This window comes from Phoca vitulina, unplaced genomic scaffold (genome assembly GCF_004348235.1).
Source record: "Phoca vitulina isolate PV1807 unplaced genomic scaffold, GSC_HSeal_1.0 scaffold72, whole genome shotgun sequence".
NCBI classification, from domain to species: domain Eukaryota; kingdom Metazoa; phylum Chordata; class Mammalia; order Carnivora; family Phocidae; genus Phoca; species Phoca vitulina.
Window position 1 is genome coordinate 1,457,297 of NW_022589775.1, and position 24,155 is coordinate 1,481,451.

At 38.6% G+C, this 24,155-nt stretch overlaps 2 protein-coding genes and 1 pseudogene across 10 annotated transcripts in view; 2 read left to right on the plus strand and 1 right to left on the minus strand.

The window, feature by feature from the left end:
* JAM2 (junctional adhesion molecule 2) overlaps positions 1 to 10,376 on the plus strand; it is a 59,542-nt gene extending 49,166 nt beyond the window's left edge. For 6 of the 7 annotated variants that reach the window (XM_032393244.1, XM_032393239.1, XM_032393240.1 and 3 more), the window contains exons 7-10: positions 3,203 to 3,310; positions 5,303 to 5,318; positions 7,998 to 8,040; positions 9,664 to 10,376. In XM_032393244.1, the coding sequence (XP_032249135.1) occupies positions 3,203 to 3,310; positions 5,303 to 5,318; positions 7,998 to 8,040; positions 9,664 to 9,696 (200 nt within the window). In that variant the 3' untranslated portion in view covers positions 9,697 to 10,376. The remainder of the gene's footprint in view (positions 1 to 3,202; positions 3,311 to 5,302; positions 5,319 to 7,997; positions 8,041 to 9,663) is intronic. The other variant, XM_032393242.1, reaches the window with a different exon arrangement.
* Positions 10,377 to 13,425: 3,049 nt separating this feature from the next.
* Positions 13,426 to 16,140, plus strand: LOC116625005 (annotated as a pseudogene).
* A 3,153-nt stretch (positions 16,141 to 19,293) lies between these two features.
* ATP5PF (ATP synthase peripheral stalk subunit F6) overlaps positions 19,294 to 24,155 on the minus strand; it is a 9,423-nt gene continuing 4,561 nt past the window's right edge. For all 3 annotated transcript variants that reach the window (XM_032393287.1, XM_032393286.1, XM_032393288.1), the window contains exons 3-4: positions 20,029 to 20,153; positions 19,294 to 19,470 (exon numbers count right to left, since the gene is read on the minus strand). In XM_032393287.1, coding sequence (XP_032249178.1) covers positions 19,433 to 19,470; positions 20,029 to 20,153 — 163 coding nt within the window. In that variant the 3' untranslated portion in view covers positions 19,294 to 19,432. The remainder of the gene's footprint in view (positions 19,471 to 20,028; positions 20,154 to 24,155) is intronic.

Genomic DNA, 24,155 nt, shown 5'->3' on the forward strand with positions numbered 1-24,155 from the left:
CATGGTCTTAACATACTAGTTACATTTTTTCCAAGCATGCAGTAAATAAATACAGAACAGCTAAAATTTAATACTTTGTGCTTTGCTAGTCTTACCACTTTAATTTGATCACGATTTTCACATATCTACTCTTTCTCGTATAAGTTGGCTTAAGAGTTAAAATTCGTTCATTTAATGCTCATCCATTGATCTTAGATGTTTCATGCCCTTGGGTTGAAATTTATTATCTTTTGATACATAAGAATTCGTGAAATCACATGTCAAGTTTCCTTCGTGAGTTATCACTAATAACTTATAACCCAAACCAGAATCTGTTCTAAAGAAGCTCTTTTTGAAGTATAGAAAGAAAATAAGTCATGGACCTGATGATTATTCCCAAGCTGCCCCCTGTAAAACTCCCAGGAGACCCCACTCACACTTAGCATTTTAACAGTTTGGTTCCTTTCCTTTCAGTTACAATAATGATACCTTCCTTTTATAGTGGCCTTTTTTTTTTTAAAGAAAAAAATACTTTTGTACATGTTGTTACATTTTCTCTTTAGTGAGGCATAAGGCGGTTATAGAACTTGCTCAGTAACTCACAGTCAATGGCAAATAGCATGAAAACAACTCAGCTCTAACTTACAAGGCTTCTTCCATTTCACTGAAAAAAGTAAAATAAAATTTATACCATAACTTACAGGACAGGACAGTTTTTTTGTTAGAATCTGCCGTTAGGTTGAATCCTTCATAGATGTCAAGTTCATTGACAAACTATGGGACAGATTTTTGTCCGATAATAGCCCTAAGATTGAAACCTTCACAGATGTCACATTTGTTGACTACTACAAAGAAAATAGTAGGTACAGTTTGGTTCTGTAGTTATTAACTTAATTTTGCCTTAGATTATGATTATTTTAGATTTTTCCCTATTAATTTCATTTTGCCTTAGATTATGAATATTATGGAATTTTTTTCCCTGTCCACTACTTTTTTAAGTAAATAAATAGCTGGATCTCAATGACCTCTCAATGCTTAAGCAAAAATGAACTGAATTTTTTGTTGTTTGTTTGTTTGTTTTTAAGATTTTACTTTTAAGTAAAATCTATACCCAATGTGGGGCCTGAATTTACAACCTTGAGATCAAGAGTCAGTTGCTCTACTGATAGAGCCAGCCAGGTGCCCCTAAAACTGAACTGAGTTTATGCCAAGCAATAATTAATGTTTTCTACTCTGGTCAAATTGCTCAGCCTTCCAAAAGAGGTATTCAGTTTTCTTTCTTAAAAAAAATCAGTTAATATTTCAGATTTATGAGAAAATTAATAACCCTTGGCATTAGAAAAAAATTTTGAGACCAGAAAGTTTTATGATAAGCATACTCACTTAAATAATATTTCTTAAAAAAAAATCTTTCCCAAAATGTGCAGTGCTTTTAAATATCTAAAATTATTGTTGAGAAAGTGCTACCTAATATTTTCTTCAAATTAATCACACGTTAATTAATACTTGCTTTTAAAAACAAGAACCCTTTTATTATGCTAAGCGAAATAAATCAATGAGAGAAAGACACATATCATATGATCTCACTAATATGAGGAATTTGAGAAACAAGACAGAGGATCATAGGGGAAGGGAGGGAAAAATGAAACAAGATGAAACCAGAGAGGGAGACAAACCATAAGAGACTCTTAATCTCAGGAAGCAAACTGAGGGTTGCTGGAGTAGTGGGGGGTGGGAGGGATGGGGTGGCTGGGTGATAGACATTGGGGAGGGTATGTGCTATGGTGAGCACTGTGAATTGTGTAAGACTGTTGAATCACAGACCTGTACCCCTGAAACAAATAATACATTATATGTTAAAAAAAAAAAAGAGATAGTAGGAAGGGAAAAATGAAGGGGGAGAAATTAGAGGGGGAGATGAACCATGAGAGACTATGGACTCTGAGAAACAAACTGAGGGTTTTAGAGGGGAGAGGGGTGGGGGGATGGGTTAGCCCGGTGATGGGTATTAAAGAGGGCACGTTCTGCATAGAGCACTGGGTGTTATACACAAACAATGAATCATGGAACACTACATCAAAAACTAATGATGTAATGTATGGTGATTAACATAATATAATAAAATTAAATTTAAAAAAAAACAAGAACCCTTTGAGGAATTGTTCCTTTAAAAAGTATAGGTAATTTATATATTAATCAATACATAGGAAGTATCCAAATGACAGAAGGGTGTGGCTCATGAAATCCTGAAGGACAAGCTGGAGAAATGTGACCCAGGTTAAATATTTAGATGGATGGATTCACACAGTTGGATCCCATACCCAGAGGGTGTAATAAATTCTGTTATATGAAGGGAGGTATGTAATAGCCTGTTCCATAGTTCTTTCCCTAACAAAGTCATAGTCATCATTTTAATTAATGATTTGAATGAGGATATTTGATGCTGTTCCCAATTACATAAATATTGATCTTGGAAGGTTCATAATCTAATTCTTGGACAACAGAATCAGTATCTGAGAAAACCTTGCAGGTTGGTAACATGGTAGTGATTTCAAACTTGGGTCCAAAAAATCCAGTTATATTAAGTTAGAGGAAAGATGACTTAATAGCAACAGGAAAAAGTCTTGGGGAGTTTAGTTAATTTTAAACTTAATGGGATGACAGTTTAATGGCATATATGTATGTGAGTGTGTATGTGTATATAAGTACACACACACAAGCCCAATTAAATTCAAGAAAGATGTTTCCGACTCTTATTTTATAGAACAAGAGTCACATGGCTTTCTTTGGGGCTGAATGAGTTTTCTGTTATCGGTAAAATTGACACAGATGATGGTGTAGAAGAATTTTGAGTAGAATTGGGGGGTGTGTGGTAGTTGAATACTTGACCTCACTGAACTTTGAAGATCACTTCCAATCTGATATTTAATCCTTTGAAGTATTATCTCCCCAAGTGAGTGCAAGGGAATACCATACACGTTATTTCTGAATCATGGAACTTCTTTCAATTTGAGATTCTTGCAAAACTTAATTCCGTTAATATTTTCAATCAGTTTTGAACCTTGTCCTGGAATGAATCAGTTGAACAGGCTTCAGCGGCATGAAACTATCCATGTTTATGGTATAGCTGCCAAGGGGAGCTTATTTGAATTTTTTCAATTTAATAACTACATCTGTCCATCTATTTGACCCAAATTCATGCCTGGTTTATTTTGCGTTCCAGATGATCTCAATGTGAGTGGCATCATAGCAGCTGTGGTGGTTGTGGCCTCAGTGATTTCTGTTTGTGGCCTTGGCGTGTGCTATGCTCAGAGGAAAGGCTACTTTTCAAGTAAGTGAGTTTCACCCTTCTTCACTGGACAACTTCCTGTGGATATAGAGTTTTCTTACAAGACCTTGTTTCTCCTAATTAGCTCTAACAAACTCTAGAGAGTATTTTTCCTTGCTTTTTCTGCAGTAGAAAATGTCCCAAGTGACATGTAGGTGAGTTATGAAGCACCTTGGCAAACAGAGGGAGAAAAGGCAGAGCTTCCTCAAGTCAACATTCAGGAAACACCACAGACTATGTGAGAGGCACCGTGGGATGGCATAATGGGGTGATACTGACGGATAGTCAACGTACATGGATATTTATAGTATATTGACATGTATTTAAGAGCCCTTTAAGTCAGGAATTATATATCTCAAGATGTAAATTGATTTCCAGTTTTATCATAAGTCCCATTGAAATAAATCAGTGGAATATTTTATCAGTGTAGAACAGTGGAATGTTGGGCGCCTGGGTGGCTCAGTTGGTTAAGCGACTGCCTTCAGCTCAGGTCATGATCCTGGAGTCCCTGGATCGAGTCCCGCATCGGGCTACCTGCTCGGCGGGGAGTCTGCTTCTCCCTCTGACCCTCCCCCCTCTCATGCTCTCTCTCACTCTCTCTCTCTCAAATAAATAAATAAAATCTTTAAAAAAAAAAAAAAAAAAAGAACAGTGGAATGTTGAGTGTCAACTTTAGCACAACTGTATATAGCAGGGTTCAGTAAAAACTAGAAACCTATAGTATTACAGTTGCTTCTGGACAAAGTTTTTAATTCTTTGAGTTTAGACCTCTTATAACTCCAAACCCCCATTTGATGATAAAATACGTTTGATATGAATGAGATGAAAAAATAATGATGTTTTATTCTCTTAATGTATTTCTTTACTCCCAGTCTTTAAAATGATCTGAGAGCTCAAAAGCTGCAGAACTCCATAGAGTCCATTGGGAATAGTGTACAAAGCAGAATGTTTTCATAGAATAGTAAATCAATTTATAGCATAAGCAAGTTTTAGACCCATTGTTTTACAGTGAACATTAATTTTAGAATTTAGGTTTAAAAAAACATACTAACATAAAACTTAACCTATAAATAGATATTCAGTGTCATGAAATGTTTCCATGGCACTGTTTCAAGAATATTCCCTATAATTAAGAATAGCTGCTCTGTGAATTAATAGCTCTTTTCCTTGATGCTCCAATCTTAGTCTAGTGTAAATGTAATTTATGAATGGAATCCAGCTGAGGCCCCCTGCTGGTCACTAGTGAAAGTACAGACAGATAAGATTACTCATGCAAAATTCTTGTCATCCTTATCTCTACTTGCAAAGAGTATCTGTCTTGAGTATTTTTATCGGAGACTTGGTAAATACATTTTTCTTAAAATACTGAATTAATTAAAGATTTGACTTGGGTAATAGGAACTCATTAGTGAAGAATATTACTCCCATCCTCAGCTGGCAGAAAATCTATCCAAGGGGATCATTTTCTTGAACTTGATTTCAGACAGGAGTTGGCAAACTATGACCAGTGGACCAAATCCAGCCTGCCACCTGTTTTTCTGTGGCCCACAAGCTAAGAATGGCTTTTACAAATGAACATCTACAATCTGTTTGATAATAAGGAACACTAACTTTGAATCCCAATTAAGAGAAATGTTATCCCCTGTCAACAAAAGAATTCTATTTTTCCAATTGATAGACCTATACTAAAGGCTTTGATTATTATTATTATATTTTGAATTTTATTAATAACAGTTTTTGGAAACTTGGTCTCTCTTATTATATAAGTACCTACTTAATATCCTCAATTCTACCTCTTGGCCCACAAAGCCTAAATATTTGCCTTGTGGCTCTTTACAGAAAAAAGTTTGCCAACCCTTGATTTAGAAAATACAAATGTCACCAAGAGAGAAACAAGACTGAGTAAAGGAAATTAAGCCTACACTTGCTTTTATATGAATATGTATCATACCATATTAACTCTTGCATTAATGATATATACTTATTCTTTTGTAGAAGAGACCTCGTTCCAGTAAGTATACTTTTCTTAAATGCATGCCCTTCCCCCACCTCAGCTAATTTTCTGTTGATCATCTGTTTAAAGTCAAACATGGAAAGTTGGGTTATTTGTGAAGGTTTTATCCCTATGGGAAGTGACTCAGATTCATCAAGAAATACATCCCACTTCATGCCTCATGCCTACCTGTCAATGTTGTTTAATTACCTAGAGAAGACATATAGTCACTAATTTGACTCTGTAGGCACTTCCATAGTACTACTTTAAAAAATATATTTGCTGTATTTTGCTAAATTAAAAATTTTCAAATAAAATTTTACTGAACAGCCATTTTCACATTGAATTGAATACATATTTTGTGCCCAACACTTCCTAGGGAGTGGTAGTACAGCAGTGAACAAAACGGGCCACCCAGCTCTCTGCCTCATGGAGCTTATATAGAGAAAGGTGGAAAGTAAAAACACTTAGGTAAACTCTACAGTATGTCAGACTGTGATAAGTATTGTGGAGAAAACTAAAGTGGGTAAGAGAATAGAGAATGCACAGGGTAGGAGTGGAGATTGTCCTTTAGGGTGGTTAGGTGGTTCATTCACAGTGATGTTTGAGAAGGACCTGAAGGAGCACAAAGAGCAAATTAGGCAGATACCCATGAGAAGAGGGTTCAAGCAGAAGAGAAAGAACAGATGGAAAGGTCTAGAGGCCGGGCACACCTGGAGTAAGTATCTGAGGCACGTTGAGGGGATTGGTGTGGCTGAAACTGAGTGAGGACAATGGAGAGAAGGGAAGAGTGCACAAAAGTAGTGGAGGCCAGATTACATGGAGCCCCTTCTAGGCAGTGGTGAGGAGTTTGACTTTGATTCTGAGTAAGATGGGAAGTCATTGGAAGGCTTTGAGTCAGGGAGTAATATCCTGTTACTTAATTCTTAGAAGCTCACATTCACTGCTCTGTTAAGAATCAACTATAAGGTAGCAAAGAGTGGAGAGAGCAGGGAGACCAGTTAGAAAACTACTCAATAATTATCCAGCCAAGAGAAAATGGTAGCTGGTTCCAAAGTGATGGTGTTGGAGATGTGAAGTGATAGGATTCTGGATACATTTTGAACAAGTTACTGATTGGTTGGATGTGGATGTGGGAGAAAAAGAGAAAAATCAAAGATACTCCATGGCTATGGGAAGAAAGATGTTACCAATTACTGAAATGTGTAAGACTTTGGGAGGAGCAGGTTTGGGAGCGTTAGGTGGGAAGGTCTGGAATATTTGGGAATTTTAATATTTGAGATGCCAATTAGGCTTCCAAGTAGAGATAATTAGTAGATAACAAGATATATAAACGTGGAGTTTGGAGAAATAACTAGGATTAGCAATTTAGGAATCATTGATGTATGAGATCACCAAGTTTAGTAGATAACAAGATATATAAACGTGGAGTTTGGAGAAATAACTAGGATTAGCAATTTAGGAATCATTGGTGTAGGAGATCACCAAGTTTATGTGCATGATTTGTGACTGTCCTTCCGGTGTACATGGCAGTACATGGTGGAAATGGCAGACCCAATGCGGGGCAATGGGCATTCCTCTCTACTCTCAGGTGCCTTAGCTGCCGTTGATTTCCTGTTCCTAGACTTCCTGCTCAACCCTGTTCACTGTGTCTAATCCTATCCCAGTACAAGTCCAAAATGAGCTCCAAGTTATCAGGACTAGCAGTAGCAAAGGGGGAGAGTTCAGAAAACAGGGTTGCCTGATGGTATAGCCACCCCACATCCCACCCCAGGCAATTGTGAAGACTTCCACTTTTATTGAGGAAGATGGAAAGTAATTGGAGGGTTTTGAGCAGAAGAGAGCATCACTACCATGGGGAAGATTATTCTTTTCTTTAATCACATTGTCTCTTAGGTAGGTAGGAATCTGGGAGGCAGTATCTCTACTCCTAGACACATCTCCTGCCATTTGTCAAATCCATGGCCCTTAAAATTTGTTGGATAATGAATTGGGTGTTATAATAATTTGCTAGGACTGCGGTCACAAAGTGCCACAGATGAGTAGCTTAAACAGAAATTCATTTTCTTACAGTTCTGGAGGCTGCAAGTCCAGATCAAGATGACAGCAGGGTTGGTTCCTTCTGAGGGCTGTGAGGGAAGATCTGTTCCAAGCCTCTCTCTGCTTGGCTTGTACATGATCTTCTCTCTGTCTTCACATTGTCTTCCCTATGCCTGTGTCTGTCTCCACATTTACTCTTCCTAGAAGGCCAGCAGTCATATTGGATTGGGGTCCACCTAATGACCTCATTTTAATTTAATTTAAAGACCTTATCTCCAAATACGGTCACATTTTGAGGTATTGGTAGTTGGAACTTTAGCATGAATTGTTGGGGAAGACACAGTTCAGCCTACAACAGACGATTAGAACCTTAGTTACCATGTAAAACTTTCTTTCCGTGGGGAAAAAAAATGAATTTCGATTATAGTGTTCAAGTTTTCAAAGTGCTAAATGCTAAAAAGTTGCTAAGTTAAAAGCAAGTCTCTGTTTGCACATTCCAGAGAAATCTTTAGCCCCAGGCTACAATGAGATCCATAGGGTTTCACAGGCTGTTACTTTGTTATGTGGCTTTCTCTGTGGAATATTGTCCATAAATATAAGAAATTCAGTTAGGCTTGCTGGCATGTTTTAATATTGTCTTTTATATTCCACAAACAGGAAGAGTAGTTCTGCATCTAAAGCCACCACAATGAGTGAAAATGTGAGTATTTTTAAAGCACATTTATAGATCAGATGTGTTTAGGAAATAGGGCAGGGGAAATGAAACGATTGTACAGAAAGTGATGGATTTTCACTTTTAATATACTTTGTGCGAGGGTCTACGACTGGTCTTCAGAAGGAGGTGAGTGACTGTTAGCTTCCATCCTCTGTCTGGAATGGTATGATAAAGTTGCATTTGTAGAGCAATGGGGCTTTGCCTACCATTTTTTTTCTCATGATGTTTGCTATCATTAGCCTCCTTAGCATCATTAGGTCTGGTGTTATCAGCTCCATTTCATAGATGAGAAAATTAAGACCCAAGTTCTCACAGGATCATAGTGGTGGGGCTGGATCCAGGCACCTGGATTCCTGTCAGCTTGCCCAAGCAGATGGCTTCCCCCAGATCTTTGATTCCAAGACTCTCCTTTGGTTATTCAGAGAACTTGGAAAATTTAGGAATATGGAATATCCTCTGCTATTGCCGAAAGGAATATTTCAGAACTCCCTAAAGGGATACAATAATTATCCAATTCAGATGGTTTAGGCAACATAATTTGGACCCTTGTGTACTTTTGCATTTGTGAACTCTACAGTGAAGTAGTAAATACCATCGTTGCTCAGATTTTGTAGCTCTTTGGATGGATATTCAACCTTCTGGATTTTTTTTCAGGAATATGAGAGGTAAGGGAGGAAGGTTTCCAGTGTTTTTGGAGGTCTAAACCCTTTCTTGAGAAATGGAACACTGGTTCTCTGACCTCCTTGGCACTCAGTGGCAAGGATTCTCTTAGATTTCCTATGTAAAGCTCGGGGGAGGCAGTGGACACTGGTATTTTAAACACTTGAGTGACTCTGACACTAAATTTACGACCCATTTATTGTCCCATAGACTTTTTTTTTTTCTGTCAAAATTTGATTTTTTTTTAAATTGTCTATTCCAGAATCTCTCACAGAAGTCATTTGATTTTGTAGTTTACTGTACCACAATCGTATTAAATTCTTTCATTAGCAGATAAGCAATGTGTAACTCTGTCATATTTGTTCCTACAATTTATAGAAAACACTCCTTAAATGTGGAACAAAGTAATCTCATCCTTCCAAACAGTAGGAGACACTTTGTGGCTGAGTCAGAAGAGCAGAAACCTTTTATTTTTTCATTGTCTTCCTCTTGGTTGCCCTCATCCACTGAGAGGTCAAGCCTTCCATTCTGGTTTTGCCCTAGAGCACAATTTCTCAGTCTTGGCATTATTGACAATTTCTCATCATTCTTATATTGTAATTTCCCTTTTGAATTCTTATATAATGAATTCTTACAATTTTGCGTAGTTTCCTTTTGGGGGAGCTGTACGGTGCATGATAGGATGCTGAGCAGGAGCATACCCCAAGCAGATAAGATTTCCCCCACTCTGATTCCCACTCCGACTTCTTTACTCTTTAGGCAAAGTTTCAGAGACCTTGTCTCCTAGTATTTATTTAATTCCCCATAAAATAGATTTAGTTAACTATATGCTGGTTTTTACCTATCAATTCTCATAGCGCATGTAGCTTTATACTGATAAAATTTATATATTTCTTTAAATATGAATTAATACATTATACTTAAACTTGTTTTTTTCCCTTTTCCTAGGATTTCAAGCATACAAAATCCTTTATAATTTAAAAGAATTCCACCTTTGAGATACGCCAAAACCACAGTTGTTACACAAGTTATTAAAAGATTATAAAACTCTGCTTTGTCTTACATTTGCAAAGAGGTACACGAGGAGATGAATTTGGTATTTCGTGATAATTTTTATGATCGTTAAATTACTTGAAATTGTTATTTTAAACAAATAGTTCTGTCAGCACCTAAATAAAATCCAGTCTGGCTTTTTGCCTCTGGACTAAGTTAAAAGAATCACAAAACTTTGTAAGATTCTGGGGTTTATGAAATGTTAAATGTCCTAACTCCTAGAGAAACTTACTAAAATATATGATACTGATTGTGAAATTAATCCACAGAGCATGAAAATACAAACTGTGTGCACCCTCTGTGCAGGACTCTGATTTAGAGGGTTCAGAAACTACTGACAGATGCAAAAGGAACCTCTAGTCTCATTTCTACCAGAATCCTCTTTTCTCCCCTAATACAATCCTTACTCCGCTGCTCATTTGTCACTAATCTATTCACAGAAGGGAGGTAGGAGGAGTGGGTCTTATTCCCAAGGATTTGCACTTTGTGTTTATTTTTATCTCTGGGGAACCAAAAGCAACACGAAGAAAAATACCTAATGACCAGAGCTCACTCCCTTGGCATGTGTCATTGATTTTTTTCATTAAACGTAATTTTGAGAGTCAAACACAAACCCAAGTGTCTTATTTCACTTGAGTTGTTTTTTGCTCTTTCCTTCCTCTAAGACCCCTTTGAAGAGGATCAGGGACCTTGATCTCAGAACTCATCACTGGACCCTCCACACATAACCTTGCAGATAGCTTTCTCTGCATGATGGTGACTTCATACTGATTTTCAAATGATTTTCTCTGAAAACCATGCAGTGAAATTCTGGGCTGGGCCGAGTGCCTTGCTGGCCAATCCTGCTTACTGCAGAGCCGGGGATGTAGAGAGGAGAAGGGGCTACGCCCTACACCTGTGCCCTGCTTGATACATAGAAGACAGGAGAAACGCTGGCTGAAATGAAAAATCGGTCTCATCATCTGGTTTCTCCACTGATTAATTATAACGGGGTCCAAGCTAGTGTTAGAGTGAAAATTCTAATGATCCGTGTAATAGTAAGAGCAACGAGACTGTTAAAAAAGCATAATCTTCTATAACTTAGTGTGATTATTCAGTTCATGTAAAATATGGGTAATAAAATATGGATAGGGCATTAATAGTTCTGGGCAAATCTGGATGAAAAGGTTACTCACGAACTTTGTCAACTTTGAACATGGTTAAGCTGCTTTTAAAGGAGTCCATTCTTTTTTCCCCTCAGACAGAGCAAGTCCCAGGATTTACTGGACAAACGGCTTAAGCACTAGCGTGTACCTGGACACCACACCAGGTCCCCGGGAAGATGCCTGTTGTCAGACTATACCTTGCGCCCCACTTGTCTGGGGCACTGGGTGCTTCTCACCAGACTCCTTCCAACATTTTCTATAAAGGGCCAGATACTAGATATTTTAAGCCATACTGGCCTGTTACAACTACTCAGCTCTGCCTTTGCATCACAAAAGCAGGCATAGACAATAATAAACAAATGGCATGTTTGTGTTCCAATAAAACTTTATTTATAAAAACAGCAGGCACGGACAGGATTTGGCTCCCATACATGGTTTCCCAACTCTGCTGGTGAAGCATGAGAAAAACACCCGTCTATAAACTTTTGCAAAAATTAAGCTAAATGATGCTCATGCTTTGATTTGCTTTGGTATGAGGAATGCTTTCTCCTTGCATTGCCAAGTGTCAGGAGTATATGTGAGTCTCAAAGTTGGCCCTTCACGGGGTGCCTTGGTGGCTCAGTTGGTTAAGTGTCCGACTCTTGATCTCAGCTCAAGTCTTGATCTCAGGGTTGTGAATTCGGGCCCTGCATTGGGTTCCTTGCTGGGCTTGGAGCCTACTTAAAGAAAAAAAAAGAAAAAAAAAAAGATGTCTCCTCAGGCATACGTACCATCACATAAGATCAATTTCTTCAATTTAAATGACACAAATCCATATTGTGGGGAAAAATACATAGTGCCTTAGCTTTGCTAACAGATGAAAAGCTTCTGATCCACTTGGCTAGAGGATTCATCTTATAAAGTATTAACATATGACACTTTCTTTGAGTTAAATATGTATTGTACATTATCTTAATATATTGTATGTAGCTAAGTAGAAATCATTGTGCGGAGAATGCCTTCTCCCACACAAAGGATATAATATAATATTGTGCTCAATATTATATCCACTTGTGTCTGGACTTGTGTTTTCCATTTGCTTTTGAGGGACTTGAATATTAACAATTGGTAAAACCCCATTATAATTCATAGAGCATTTTGATTTTATTTTCTTGCAGTGAAATTGTGTTGTATAAGGATTAGGGCTCTGAAATCTCTAATAGCAAGTTTTATTTTAATTATCATTGTTGCTTTTGTAACTAGATTTAATTTATTTTTAGTTGGAGGTTTAACCTAACTAAATGTGGAACAATTGTTTTTTTAGTACAACTTTGCAAAGAACTTCCTTCATCTCACGAGTGGTTTTGTTTGATTAAAGGCTACATTAATAAAAAAACTTGTTCAACTTTTTAGGCCCATTTAACTGGTGCAGGGCAAGAGTCACCCACCTATTGTTCAGCAAAACCCAGCAAACTACCCCCTCTTACCATCTGTAGCTACAAGGCGCTCTTTAGCTGCTTAAGATTAGAATCTCATCATCTTTATCTGGATGCCTGCCAGCCTCTCAAATGCTGACAAAAATGCTCTGCAAAGAAAAAGTCAAAACTATTTGAACATTTTATATATGTCCGGTGGGGGCAGATGGAGGGGAGGGTGTATACAATCTCATTCATCTCAATGATATTATGTATCATGAGGCACCTGGGTGGCTCAGTCAGTTAAGCACCTGACTCTTGATTTCGGCTCAGGTCGTGATCTCAGGGGCGTGAGATGGAGCCCCGTGGAGCCTGCTCCAGATTCTCTCTCTCCCTCTCTCTTTCTCGCTTAAATAAATATATATTTTTTAAAAATAAAGCTGGTCATGTCATCATTGGCAGGCAAGGAATCTGAGACTCAGAGTCAGTCCACCAAGTTCACGGAGCTAAGTGAGGACTCACGGTTTACAAGACCCAGGTCCATCTGATGCAGGATGTTCACACAAGGTGTTTTATTTAGCTCCTTTTAAATTTAAATTTACATTCCTTTTAAATTCTTAAGTTCTCCTCTTGTGCCACACCTTCCCTTCACCCTTAGTAACCTCTGGCAAGTGGACCCCTCCCTAGGCTCACAGCTCGTAACATTGTTCCGTCTTCCCTGTCCCCACAACCCAGGCTCAGTGCTGTGGTGGGCCGTTCTGTTCTCAGCCACTCTCCCCTCACCACGGATGCCCAAATCTCTAATCTCAGTATTATTTTTTTTTAATATTGAAGCTAACCGTGATGAATACGTTTAAATTCTAGCACTCCTATCCTTCCTATCTCTACATCTGCCCATCTTCTACCTCCCCTTATTCATCCACTCCACCCTGCACTGGCTCATTCCAGGATTGTCACTGCTGTCATCCTTTTCACCTCAGGCCTTTGTTACTATCTCAAGTTTTATCTTCTGGGACCTTCCTCCCTCAAATACTCTCCCTTCTTAGTCATGACTTCTAGAGCAAGGTCAGTCCCCTTCTCCCTTTTCTCCCTTCCCCTTGCTAAAAATCTTCCGCTTTTTTCCCTAAGGGCTAAATTCCTTAGCCCGGAGTTCAAGGCTTCCCCCGCCCCCTCACATACACGTCTCGTCCTATTGCCACAACCTACCTATCTAGCCAAATGTTCCACTGTTCTACTTTGGTTGCCTTATGCACCCGTCAAACTGAACAAGGGTCATTTTATTTCAAGAACGCAATGTTTTCCTCCCCTGGAATGCTGATTCTCCTGATCAACAAAATTGGGAAAATCTATTTACTATTTGAGGGACAGCTCAAATTTCACCTCTATGAGGCTTTCCCTCATTCCTCCTGCTGGAAGAAGTTTCTTCTTTGAGTCTCCATAGCACTTGGTTGATTTTTTTATGGCAATTACTGGTTTTTATTTCATAATACACTATGCATGTATTAAACAGTATCTGATGTGTAGTTGGTATCTAATAAATGCTGAATGAATTTTTAAAAACCAAGAGCACTTGTGAAAGGGCAACTAATAAAATTTCTCCACAGATTTAGATTATTAATAAAGTATTACATTCTGCAATGTTATTATAATCCAGTTCATTTATTATGCAAAGTGACACAAATTATTGCTCCATGAATTAAAGCTGGACAGAAACTGTTTCCCTCTTCTCCCACCCCTTTGTTATTAGGCATCCATTTCCACACAGTTCTTAAAAAGATCTTAAGATACTTTTCCAACTTTCAAATTTTGTTAAAATTTAATTTTCCATCCTTTGTTTCTTGTTTCCAGTTTTCCATCCTAATTTTCCATCCTTTGTTCTATAAGAGTTTGGGACACTTTTAGGAGTAATAACTGGTCAGGAAATTCAAAGTAAACGGTACATTTTTATTTGTTGATGATACTGTTTAAAAACAGACAACATACTCTAGTTCGTGTGCGTGAGCCCCGTAGGGCCGGGGAGGCACCAGCTGCCGCGCGGGGAGGAGGCCGAGGCCGCAGCTCGAGGGAGGCCCCGGCCCCTCTGCGCCTGTGTCTGGCAGAGCCGGTGGGAGACGAAGAGACAATCCTTCCCTGCTGCCCGGATAATCAAGAGTTTTGGCCAGACCGTTGAGCACACACCGAGAGAGTGAGGAGCCAGACGAAAAGCACAGACTATGGCGCTGAAACGGATTAATAAGGAATTTAGTGATCTGGCCCGTGACCCTCCAGCACAATGTTCTGCAGGTCCAGCTGGGGATGATATGTTTCATTGGCAAGTCACAATTATGGGACCTAATGACAGCCCATATCAAGGCGGTGTATTCTTTTTGACAATTCATTTTCCCACAGGCTACCCCTTCAAACCATAAGGTTGCATTTACAACAAGAATTTATCATCCAAATATTAACAGTAATGGCAGCATTTGTCTTGATATTCTAAGATCACAATGGTCTCCTGCTTTAACTATTTCTAAAGTTCTTTTATCCATTTGTTCACTGCTATGTGATCCAAACTCAGATGACCCCCTAGAGCCAGAGATTGCATGGATCTATAAAACAGACAGAGATAAGTACAACAGAGTATCTCGGGAATGGACTCAGAAGTATGCCATGTGATGCTACCTTAAAGTCAGAATAACCCGCATTATAGCTGGAATAAACTTTAAATTACTGTTCCTTTTTTGATTTTCTTATGCAAAAGAAAGGCATGGGCAGCTTGAGAAATCCAACCACAGATCTTAGGAAGCTTCAGTTTTTACACCATCTTTAGGAAGCACTTAGAGATAGCACATTCAATGTTAAATTGAATGTGCTCCCCTATCAGACCTCATCTTTTTTAATTTTATTTTTTGTTTACCTCCCTCCATTCATTCACATGCTCATCTGAGAAGACTTAAGTTCTTCCAGCTTTGGACAGTAACTGCTTTTAGAAACTGTAAAGTAGTTACAAGAGAACAGTTGCCCAAGATTCAGAATTTTTTAAAAAATGGAGCATGTGCATTATGTGGCCGATGTCTTCACTCTAACTTGGTTATGAGACTAAAACCATTCCTCACTGCTTCTGACATGCTGAAGAAATCATCTGAGGGGGAGGGAGATGGATGCTCAGTTGTCACATCAAAGGAAGCAGCATTATTCTAGCATCCAGTCTTTTTTTAAGGCTTCCACTATTAGAGATTTGAGGTTACATGATATACTTTATGCTCATAACTGATGTGGCTGGAGAATTGGTATTGAATTTATAGCATCAGCAGAACAGAAAATGTGATGTATTTTATGCATGTCAATAAAGGAATGACCTTTTCTTGTTCTACAGAGAATGGAAATTGGAAGTCAAACACCTTTTGTATTCCAAGATAGGGTCTCAAACATGTTGTAATTCTCATTTAAATTGTTAGGAGGCTTGGAGCTATTAGTTAATCTATCTTCCAATACACTGTTTAATATAGCACTGAATAAATGATGCAAGTTGTCAATGGATGAGTAATCAACTAATAGCTCTGCTAGTAATTGATATATTTTTCTTCAATAAAGTTGCATAAACCAAAAAAAAAAAAAAGAGAGAGAGACAACATACTCTAAAATGGAGACATTTGTGCTAAGTCCAAATCATCAAACCAAAACTTTAATACCAAACTTAACTACAGTTTCAACCTCTCCCAGGAGTGGTATCTAAAACCAGTCAATCTGGAATTGCCTGGTCAGGCTAGTGAGGTAACCTGCCTGATAGACCCCTCCAGTCCCCTAAAGGAAGGTGACCTTGCCACAGCCAATCCACTCTGCTTGTAACTTCCTTGTCCCACCCCCCTTCTGCCTATAAAAGTCATTTTGTATAGCTCTTCAGGGCACTTTTCTATTTTAGACTGGATGCTCCCTGATTCATAAATTGTCAAATAAAGCCACTAAGGTCTTTAAGATTTCCTCAGTTGAATTTCGTTTAACACTTTCTATTTACTCTTGATTATGACTTTTAAAAATATGCTGTATTTTTATTTGCCCAAGTTTTTAAAAAAAGTACTAAGACATACTAGAGTATAAAATGTCTTTATGCTTTCTACTAAGAAAATGCTCTCAAAATAAGTGAATAGTTGTGTCAACAGAGGACCTGTTTAAGTTCTCTAAAATTGAGGGCGGATGGTTTTAAAAGTCCACCTCATGATGTTTTTAACATTGAATGTGCTACCTCTAAGTGCTTCCTAAAGATGGTGTAAAAACTGAAGCTTCCTAAGATCTGTGGTTGGATTTCTCAAGCTGCCCTTGCCATGTGACTTTTCATTCTCAAACTCAATTTCCTTCCAAATATTTAACTAGCAAAAATTATACTGAAGTTACTATAGGTCAAGAAAATGGTTTTTCTAAATTTTAGGATAACATATAGCCAAGAACATGAGAAAAAGTATTATACATAAAGATATGATACATTCATGTTAACAGAATGTTGATTGGGACATCTTCTGTTGCCCGAAGGCCGAAGATAAGTACATTTTCTAAGGTACAAATACCCCCTTTGATGTTCATGAAGATAATGGTGCTACCCTGAAATCATTACCCCAGTCCTCTCCCTTTTACCCTACCACACAAGCTGTTATAAAGTGTATATGGATGGATTGAGGGTGGGGAGGAATGGTGACAGAGAGAATGAATTGTCCAAACTGTGAGACAAAATGAATTTGTCCAAGTTGTACATTCTATTACCTGACTCATCCCCCAAGGCAAGTACAGAGAATTTTAAAGAGAAATCACTTGCAAAAACTGAAGGTGGCTGCCAAGAAGGAAATAGCTATTTGAGCAGGGAGAAAGAGTTGGAAAAGATATTAAGAAAGACAGCAGGGGAGTGGTGAAGCACCTATTTTCCCATGATTTCTTAGGGCAAGAATATATGAATTTCTCATGGTCAGGTAGGCATCATTGAAAGTAGTGGGCCTTGAGGCTCTTGCCAGTGTCTTAATGAGATAAAACATCTGAAACAAGACTGTGCCACTGGGATGGGAACAGAGGGGAGTTTGGAAGAGATGAGTTGGAGTGGACCTCCCACTTAGGGTAATCTGTGCAATGGGAAGACCTCCTAGCCCACAGAGCCCCCCAAGAACTTATACACACAGCACCTACCCAGAGAGAGCCAGCATTTATGAGCCCCTACAGCAAGGGCAGCAAAGGAGAACTAGTAATCGCTAACACCAAAAAATCCTACACTAAATGGATTTAAGTAAGAATTGCCTGAAACAGAAGCCCTCTTTGCTTATTATTATTAAAGGTAACACTAGGTAAGTAACAGACATTATGTCCCTTTCCAGTTCTCTGTACTTTTCAACTCAGATTTCCTCTTCTTTTAAGAATGCTAGGCAGATTGGATTCAGGCCCACCCTAAAGACCTTTTACTTAATCCCCTTTAGAAGTCCTATTCCCAAATACAACCACATCGTGAGGATCTGGGGCTTAGGATTTCCACAAATGAATTTTAGGGAAACACAATTCAACCTGTAACACCAGGCATGGGAGAAGAGCCATTTTCAACACTAAAGCCTAGAAGGTTGAGGTCGTTTGTGACAAACATCTAAGGTGTTAAGTTCAGGATAAGGAGTGCACTGGCCGACTGAAGTGGCGGAGAAAGGCTGGAGTTGCAGAGTTGCGGCAGCCTCACCAGAAAGAGGAAGGGGATCTGAAGATAAGGGCTTTCACATCCAGCTGGAAAAAAAAGCACTTCCCCAGTCAGAAGTTAGTAATAAATGCCCTATGATGTAGGGCAGGGGAGTAGGTAGTCAGTCACAAACAGAATCCTTAGGTTTACAGAATGAATGAAGAGAGTGGGATGTTCCAGCAAACTCCAAATAGTTCCAAGACAGATTTTTAAAAAGTGTATGAGAAAGTAGGTGTGAAATTATAAAAGGTAAAATTCAACTAAACTGAGTGGGGGAAGTGAGGGGAACATAAGGGAGGTGAAGCGTGTGCTGACAGGGTCAGGCCCTTCTCTAGATGGGCACTTGTACCGTGCACCCCAAGGCACCTCGCCTGCCACAGGTGGGTGTTGTTTCGGTGGAGGTTAGAAAAAGGACCTGAGCAACTAGACTTCTTCAATTACCTTACCATAATCAAACATCAAATTGTTTCAATGTCTACAATTATTTAAATAAAAGTAGTTGAAAAACAGTCATTGCTCAGCATCATTTGAAGAAACTGGGCCATTTCTTCCTACTGCTTTACCCCAATTCCAATTCTACACATCTTACTAATTTAATCACAGCTATTATCATTAGGAAATGTTTGTAGGTCTTTTGGAAAAGGTATTCCTAAGTGGGTCTGATTTCAGCTAGACTGGCACACCACAGTAAAAATCTATTCTTTTGAAATGAGCTAAACGAGCCATCTACAGTAACTAAAATTTTGATATGCCTGTTAGGCCACCTATCCGGTGCATGATTTGCTGGGTCTTCCATCACTTGGGCAAAACCACACCATACAGCTTCATCTTTCAAAGGAGTTCCTTTGTAGAACCCCCGCCCCACTCTCAGCTTTCCTTCCTCTGTCTGTGGAGCACAGTACTAGCTAGCCTCTGATCATAAACTGCAAGGGAAGAGGAGGGCCCTGGGCTATTAGGATAAAAGCAGTTAGTATTTGAGGACATGGTAGTTAAAACACAATGGATGCTCCTGTGTATATTCAAACTTAACTCCAGTTTCCTGGAAAAGCTATGATAAAAGGTTTATAAGCCATTTCTTTATATTCTGGGAGCGGATGTAACATCCTCCTGCAGCAAACATTCCTTGGGTCAGGGTGGCTCTCCTCAGGCAGTAAGTCTCCACGACTAAAAGGGTAGCCCTGCACAGACTAGAGTCTGGCGGGTTATGGGCAAGTTGTAGCCAATTTATCCAAGGTCTCCACCTGATTCACTGTAACTAAATGGGAGGATTTAAAAATGATGCCGAGACACAGAATTCAATACACTCAACTGCACACCCAACATCACCAAATAATTTATTTGGAATCAGAATTAAAAGAACACTTGACAGCTGAGAAATGTATGTTTATTCTGATACAGTTGTACAACTAATCTAGGACAAATTACCAAATAAATTTTACATTCTTTCTTCAGGACTGGGGTTTTTCGATGACTTCAAATTTAGGATCTAAGAAAAGGAAAAAAAAAAGGTTCAAGCTTAGCCATATTGCAATAAAATGCATTATCTAGAAGGCTTTAATATTTAACTCATCAATCCTCTGATTTTTTTTTAGTAAATACTGTTTTTAAACACCTACATGGAAACATAACAATTGCTAAAGATTTATTCAGCCCTTACTATAAATCAGGCTCCCTATTAACTGATTTCACATACATTATGTCATTTAATTACAACCACCACAAAGAAGATATAATTCTCCCCAAAGATCAGGTGAGAAACAGTCACCAGTTAACTATCCAAGATCACACACTTCATAGGTGATCTTGTTAAGATTCAAGATCAGGGAGTTTGATTTCAGAACCCCACCATCTAACCTGTTATATGATCTCCTATACCAATAGCAAACATTTACACCAGAGCTTCTCATGCAAACGTCACTGTCCTAATAAATTTACGTGTGACTGTCATTTAATCCTCTGAACAATCCAAGTAAGTATAAAGTAGAAATATGCTCAACTTAAAATAATCTCCCACAAGACTGAATCCATGATTAAAGACACCTACCTTCAAATTTGAAGTCCGGGAACGTATTCATGTCTGCTTTACCGTACATTTGCTTAAGCTTAAAAAGCTCCCTCTCTAGGTCTTGCTGGTACTCTGGGCCAGTATCAACGGGTCCTCCGGAGGCCCTGTTGTGTAAACAAGCAGGTAAAAACTCATCTTGTGCACTAGTTTACACAAACAAAATTACTTTTCACCATCAAGTTTCAATAGATCTTTTAAAAGTATTCACATGGGAAAAATACTCTTTCTGGAAAAAAGTATATCCATTTGAATTTCAACTCAAACTTTTTTTATGATGTTTCACATAAACAAGGCAACTTCAAACTTCTAACATGCAAGGTTTGGATTAATCAAGGATGTTTATTAAGTCAGAATCTCTTGAGGTCTAAGTTGCTGTAAGATATGAGGGTTAAGTCCATGGGCTCTTGGAGTCAATGACTGCTTCTGCTTGAATGTCAGCTCTATAATGTATTAAAACTGCATAAACCGGAGCAAGGCATGACGCGCTCTAAAATTTTAGTTTCCACATCTAAAACTAAAGGTCCTACCTAATGGTGGTGTTATGAGAATTAGAGAGAGAATGCACATGTACTACTTAATATAGGACCTGGGACAGAGTGAGATGACATAGTGGTCAATAAAAGTGTTATCTCTTTTTATTACCTGATTTAAATCAGCCATCACTAAATGGCTTCTAAAAGGTCTTAGCAAAAATTTCCTACCTCAGAGATTTTGCTATTTAGGAAAAAAAATAACATGTTTAGAAACATTTGTGCTATAAGAGTTATTGATAAACTTCAGGACACCTGGGTGGCTCAGTTGGTTAAGCAACTGCCGTCGGCTCAGGTCATGATCCCGGAATCCCAGGATGGAGTCTTGCATCAGGCTCCCTGCTCAGCAGGGGGTCTGCTTCTCCTTCTGACCATCTCCCCTCTCATGCTTTCTCCCCCTCTCCCTCTCTCTCCCCCAAATAAATAAATAAAATCTTTAAAAAAAAAAGTTATTGATAAACTTCAAAGACAGTCTATCAAACAGCTAACTCAAGCTGAAGAGAACACACTTTTGCTGAGCTAATTGGGAAAAATTTCATCTTAAAAAGGTGGCATATGTGACAAATCATTCATTTGGGTCAGATTTTAATTGCATACATTGTAAGACTGAAAAAGCAAAGATATGGAGGTAATAAAGAACTAGCTATATGTAGAGAATATAAGCCATCTAGATGGAAAAGCCAGCAGGACCCAGGTCATGGGAGGTCTGCAATGTTAAGTCTGGGAGTTTGTATTTTATTCACTAGGGAATAAAATGACAACATTAGAGTTGTGCTTTGGTAAGATAAATATAGCATCACAGACCAGCAGTGGGGCCAATTAGATGTAACTAATTCTTTGCATAAATTCTGTTTGTCACGTTACTGCCCGCCTACCAATGAACAATAAACAAAACTTTATAAGTGAGACTTCCAGGAAGGGTAATAATATTTTCACATATGACTATGATAAAAGTATAGGGCCTTATGTTACAGAATTTACACAAAAAAATACAGAGACAGCTCTAATTTAAGAACTTGTTAATGATGTTTGTTGTCATGGACCCAATTTTCTTCTAGATCAGCCCATGCAATAGAACCTTCTATAATGACAAACATGCTCTGTTATCTACACTGTCTCATAAGGTAGCTACTAGCAAAATCTGGCTAGTGAGCACTAGAAATGTGACTAAAGCGACTGAGGAACTGAATTTTTATTCATACTTAATTAATTATAATTAATTAGATTTCAATAGTCACATGTGGATAATGGCTAATGAAACAGACAGTGCAGGTCTAGGTAGAGCCTTCACCCAGATACTTTAATGATTGTCTTCCAGCTTTGGGACCACAAGTTTAGAAACTGCTTTGAGAGGAGCCAGCCAGTCTCACCAATATACTGGTTACTGATAGATGATGGCTGTTTTAACTTTAATATGTACTCTTCTGATAAAGAGGCAAGATATCACCTACCTCCTCAACTGTCTCCCAGCCCATCTTACTACATCCCCAGAACTTAGCATGGTGACCAGAACAAAGCAGACACTCAAAGGATACTTGTTTATTTCACTTAAAACATACTAGGCTAATTTATTGAATCACTCAATTTTAATAACATCCTATGAAACAGTGCTGTTATTATCATCCCCACTTTACTATGAATAAGGTATAGAGGTTAAATAACCTGCCCAAGGTCACAGCACTAGTAAGTGTCAGAGCTGCACTCCAGGCCAGAATCCATGTGCAGAACGTTTCTCCACACCATATGCACAAATGAATGGACTACAGGCTCCTTAGATTAAGAGTACACCTCAGAGACACCTGGCTGACTCAGCGGGTAGAGCATGCAACTCTTGAGGGTCCTGAGTTTGAGCCCCACGTTGGGTGTAAAGCTTACTTTGAAAAAAAGTAAGAGTACACCTCAGGATTGACTTACTGGACAGCTGAAGTACAAACAGCATCAGTACTAAGACACTACAATACCTCTGGACAGGAGACACTCACATTCCCCAACCAGCCCTGCTCATCTGCTTACTGAACAGTGTGATTTTAGACAAATTCTAAACTTTTAGCCTTGCTTTTCTCAAATATAAAATGAGGATAAGATCTATAAGATTGTTGTCAGAATTTCATTTTAATCCCTTTGCTCTCTCCCTCCTTAGTTTTGAGAAGGACAAAACCTTTTTGTTAGTTGCCCAGTCTCAAAGTCTCAGAGTTCTTTAACTGTTCCCTCTCCTCTGTCTCTCCACCAGATAACCAAGACCAGTTCTCAGTCTCTCAATGTCTTGACTGTCACTTTTATATTCCCACTGCTATAAAGTAAGATTCTCATCAACCAATGCTTGGATTATTACATTTTCCTACCCTGTCTGTCTTCCTTTTCTACTTATTCCAATTGTTCTAATACTGTGATTAAATTACCCTAATAGAGTAATCTTAATCTTGTTCCACCCCCACCATCCTGCTCAAAAACCTTTAATTCCTCATAAATTCCTATCATATAATACCTTAATTGCCCATCTATAATCAAGGCCTCTCATAATCCCCTCATTTCAATCCCATTCCTGTTCTTACTGCTCCCTACACTCCTCATATACCCTACAGTCCTGGGAAACAGCATGACACAATTTCCCAAATATACTTTGTGGTTTCAAGTTTTCATGCCTTAGCTCACATCACTCTTTCCTCCTAAAAGATATCCTCCTCCCTCTCCCATTTATCTGTCCGACTTTCACACCAATTGTTCACAACCTGAGGGAGACCCCTAGGTATGGATATCTACTGATGGCCTTCCATGGGTTTGAGAACACTTTCAAGCTATAAGTGAGTAAATCATGTGAGTGATTTATGTGAGTGAATTCTTCACTTTTTTTAAACTGAGAGGATAATCCATAGCTATCCATATTCTCAAAAGGGATAAAGGACCCCAAACAGTGCTTTCAAAGCCAAGATAAAACAATCACTCTTGCAAGCTACCTTCCAAAATGCCTCCAGCTAGAAAGGAGCATTCCTTCCTGTGAACTCCCCAAACACTGACTTGTATCACTACCTCAGCTCTAATCCATTTTACCTTATATATTACTTTATACATACCTACAAGCTTTCTACACTTACCAGATTTCAAGATTATGGAAATGCAATATGGCTTCTTTCTGTGGCCCACCACAGTTAACACCCAGTGCTTTGCACATGCTAGACAACTAAATAAAACAAAACACCGAACTGATGTATGTCAGTTTTCCTAAGATTTGGGGGTTGAATTTCATGGCTTAGGTCATCATTTATCTCCAAAACTGTGTGGTTCTGCAATCATGTTTATCCCGGACTTGCTTTATGCCATTTCTGTGTCTTTTGTCCTTTGACCTTCCCAAAAATATGTAACTATGGAAATAGCATTAAAGAAAAAAAGTGCTGTGGGGGTGCCTGGGTAGCTCAGTTGTTAAGTGTCTGCCTTCGGCTCGAGTCATGATCCCAGGGCCCTGGGATCGAGCCCCGCATCGGGTTCCCTGCTCAGCGGGAAGCCTGCCTCTCCCTCTCCCACTCCCGCTGCTTGTGTTCCCTCTTTCACGGTGTCCCTGTCAAATAAATAAATAAAAAA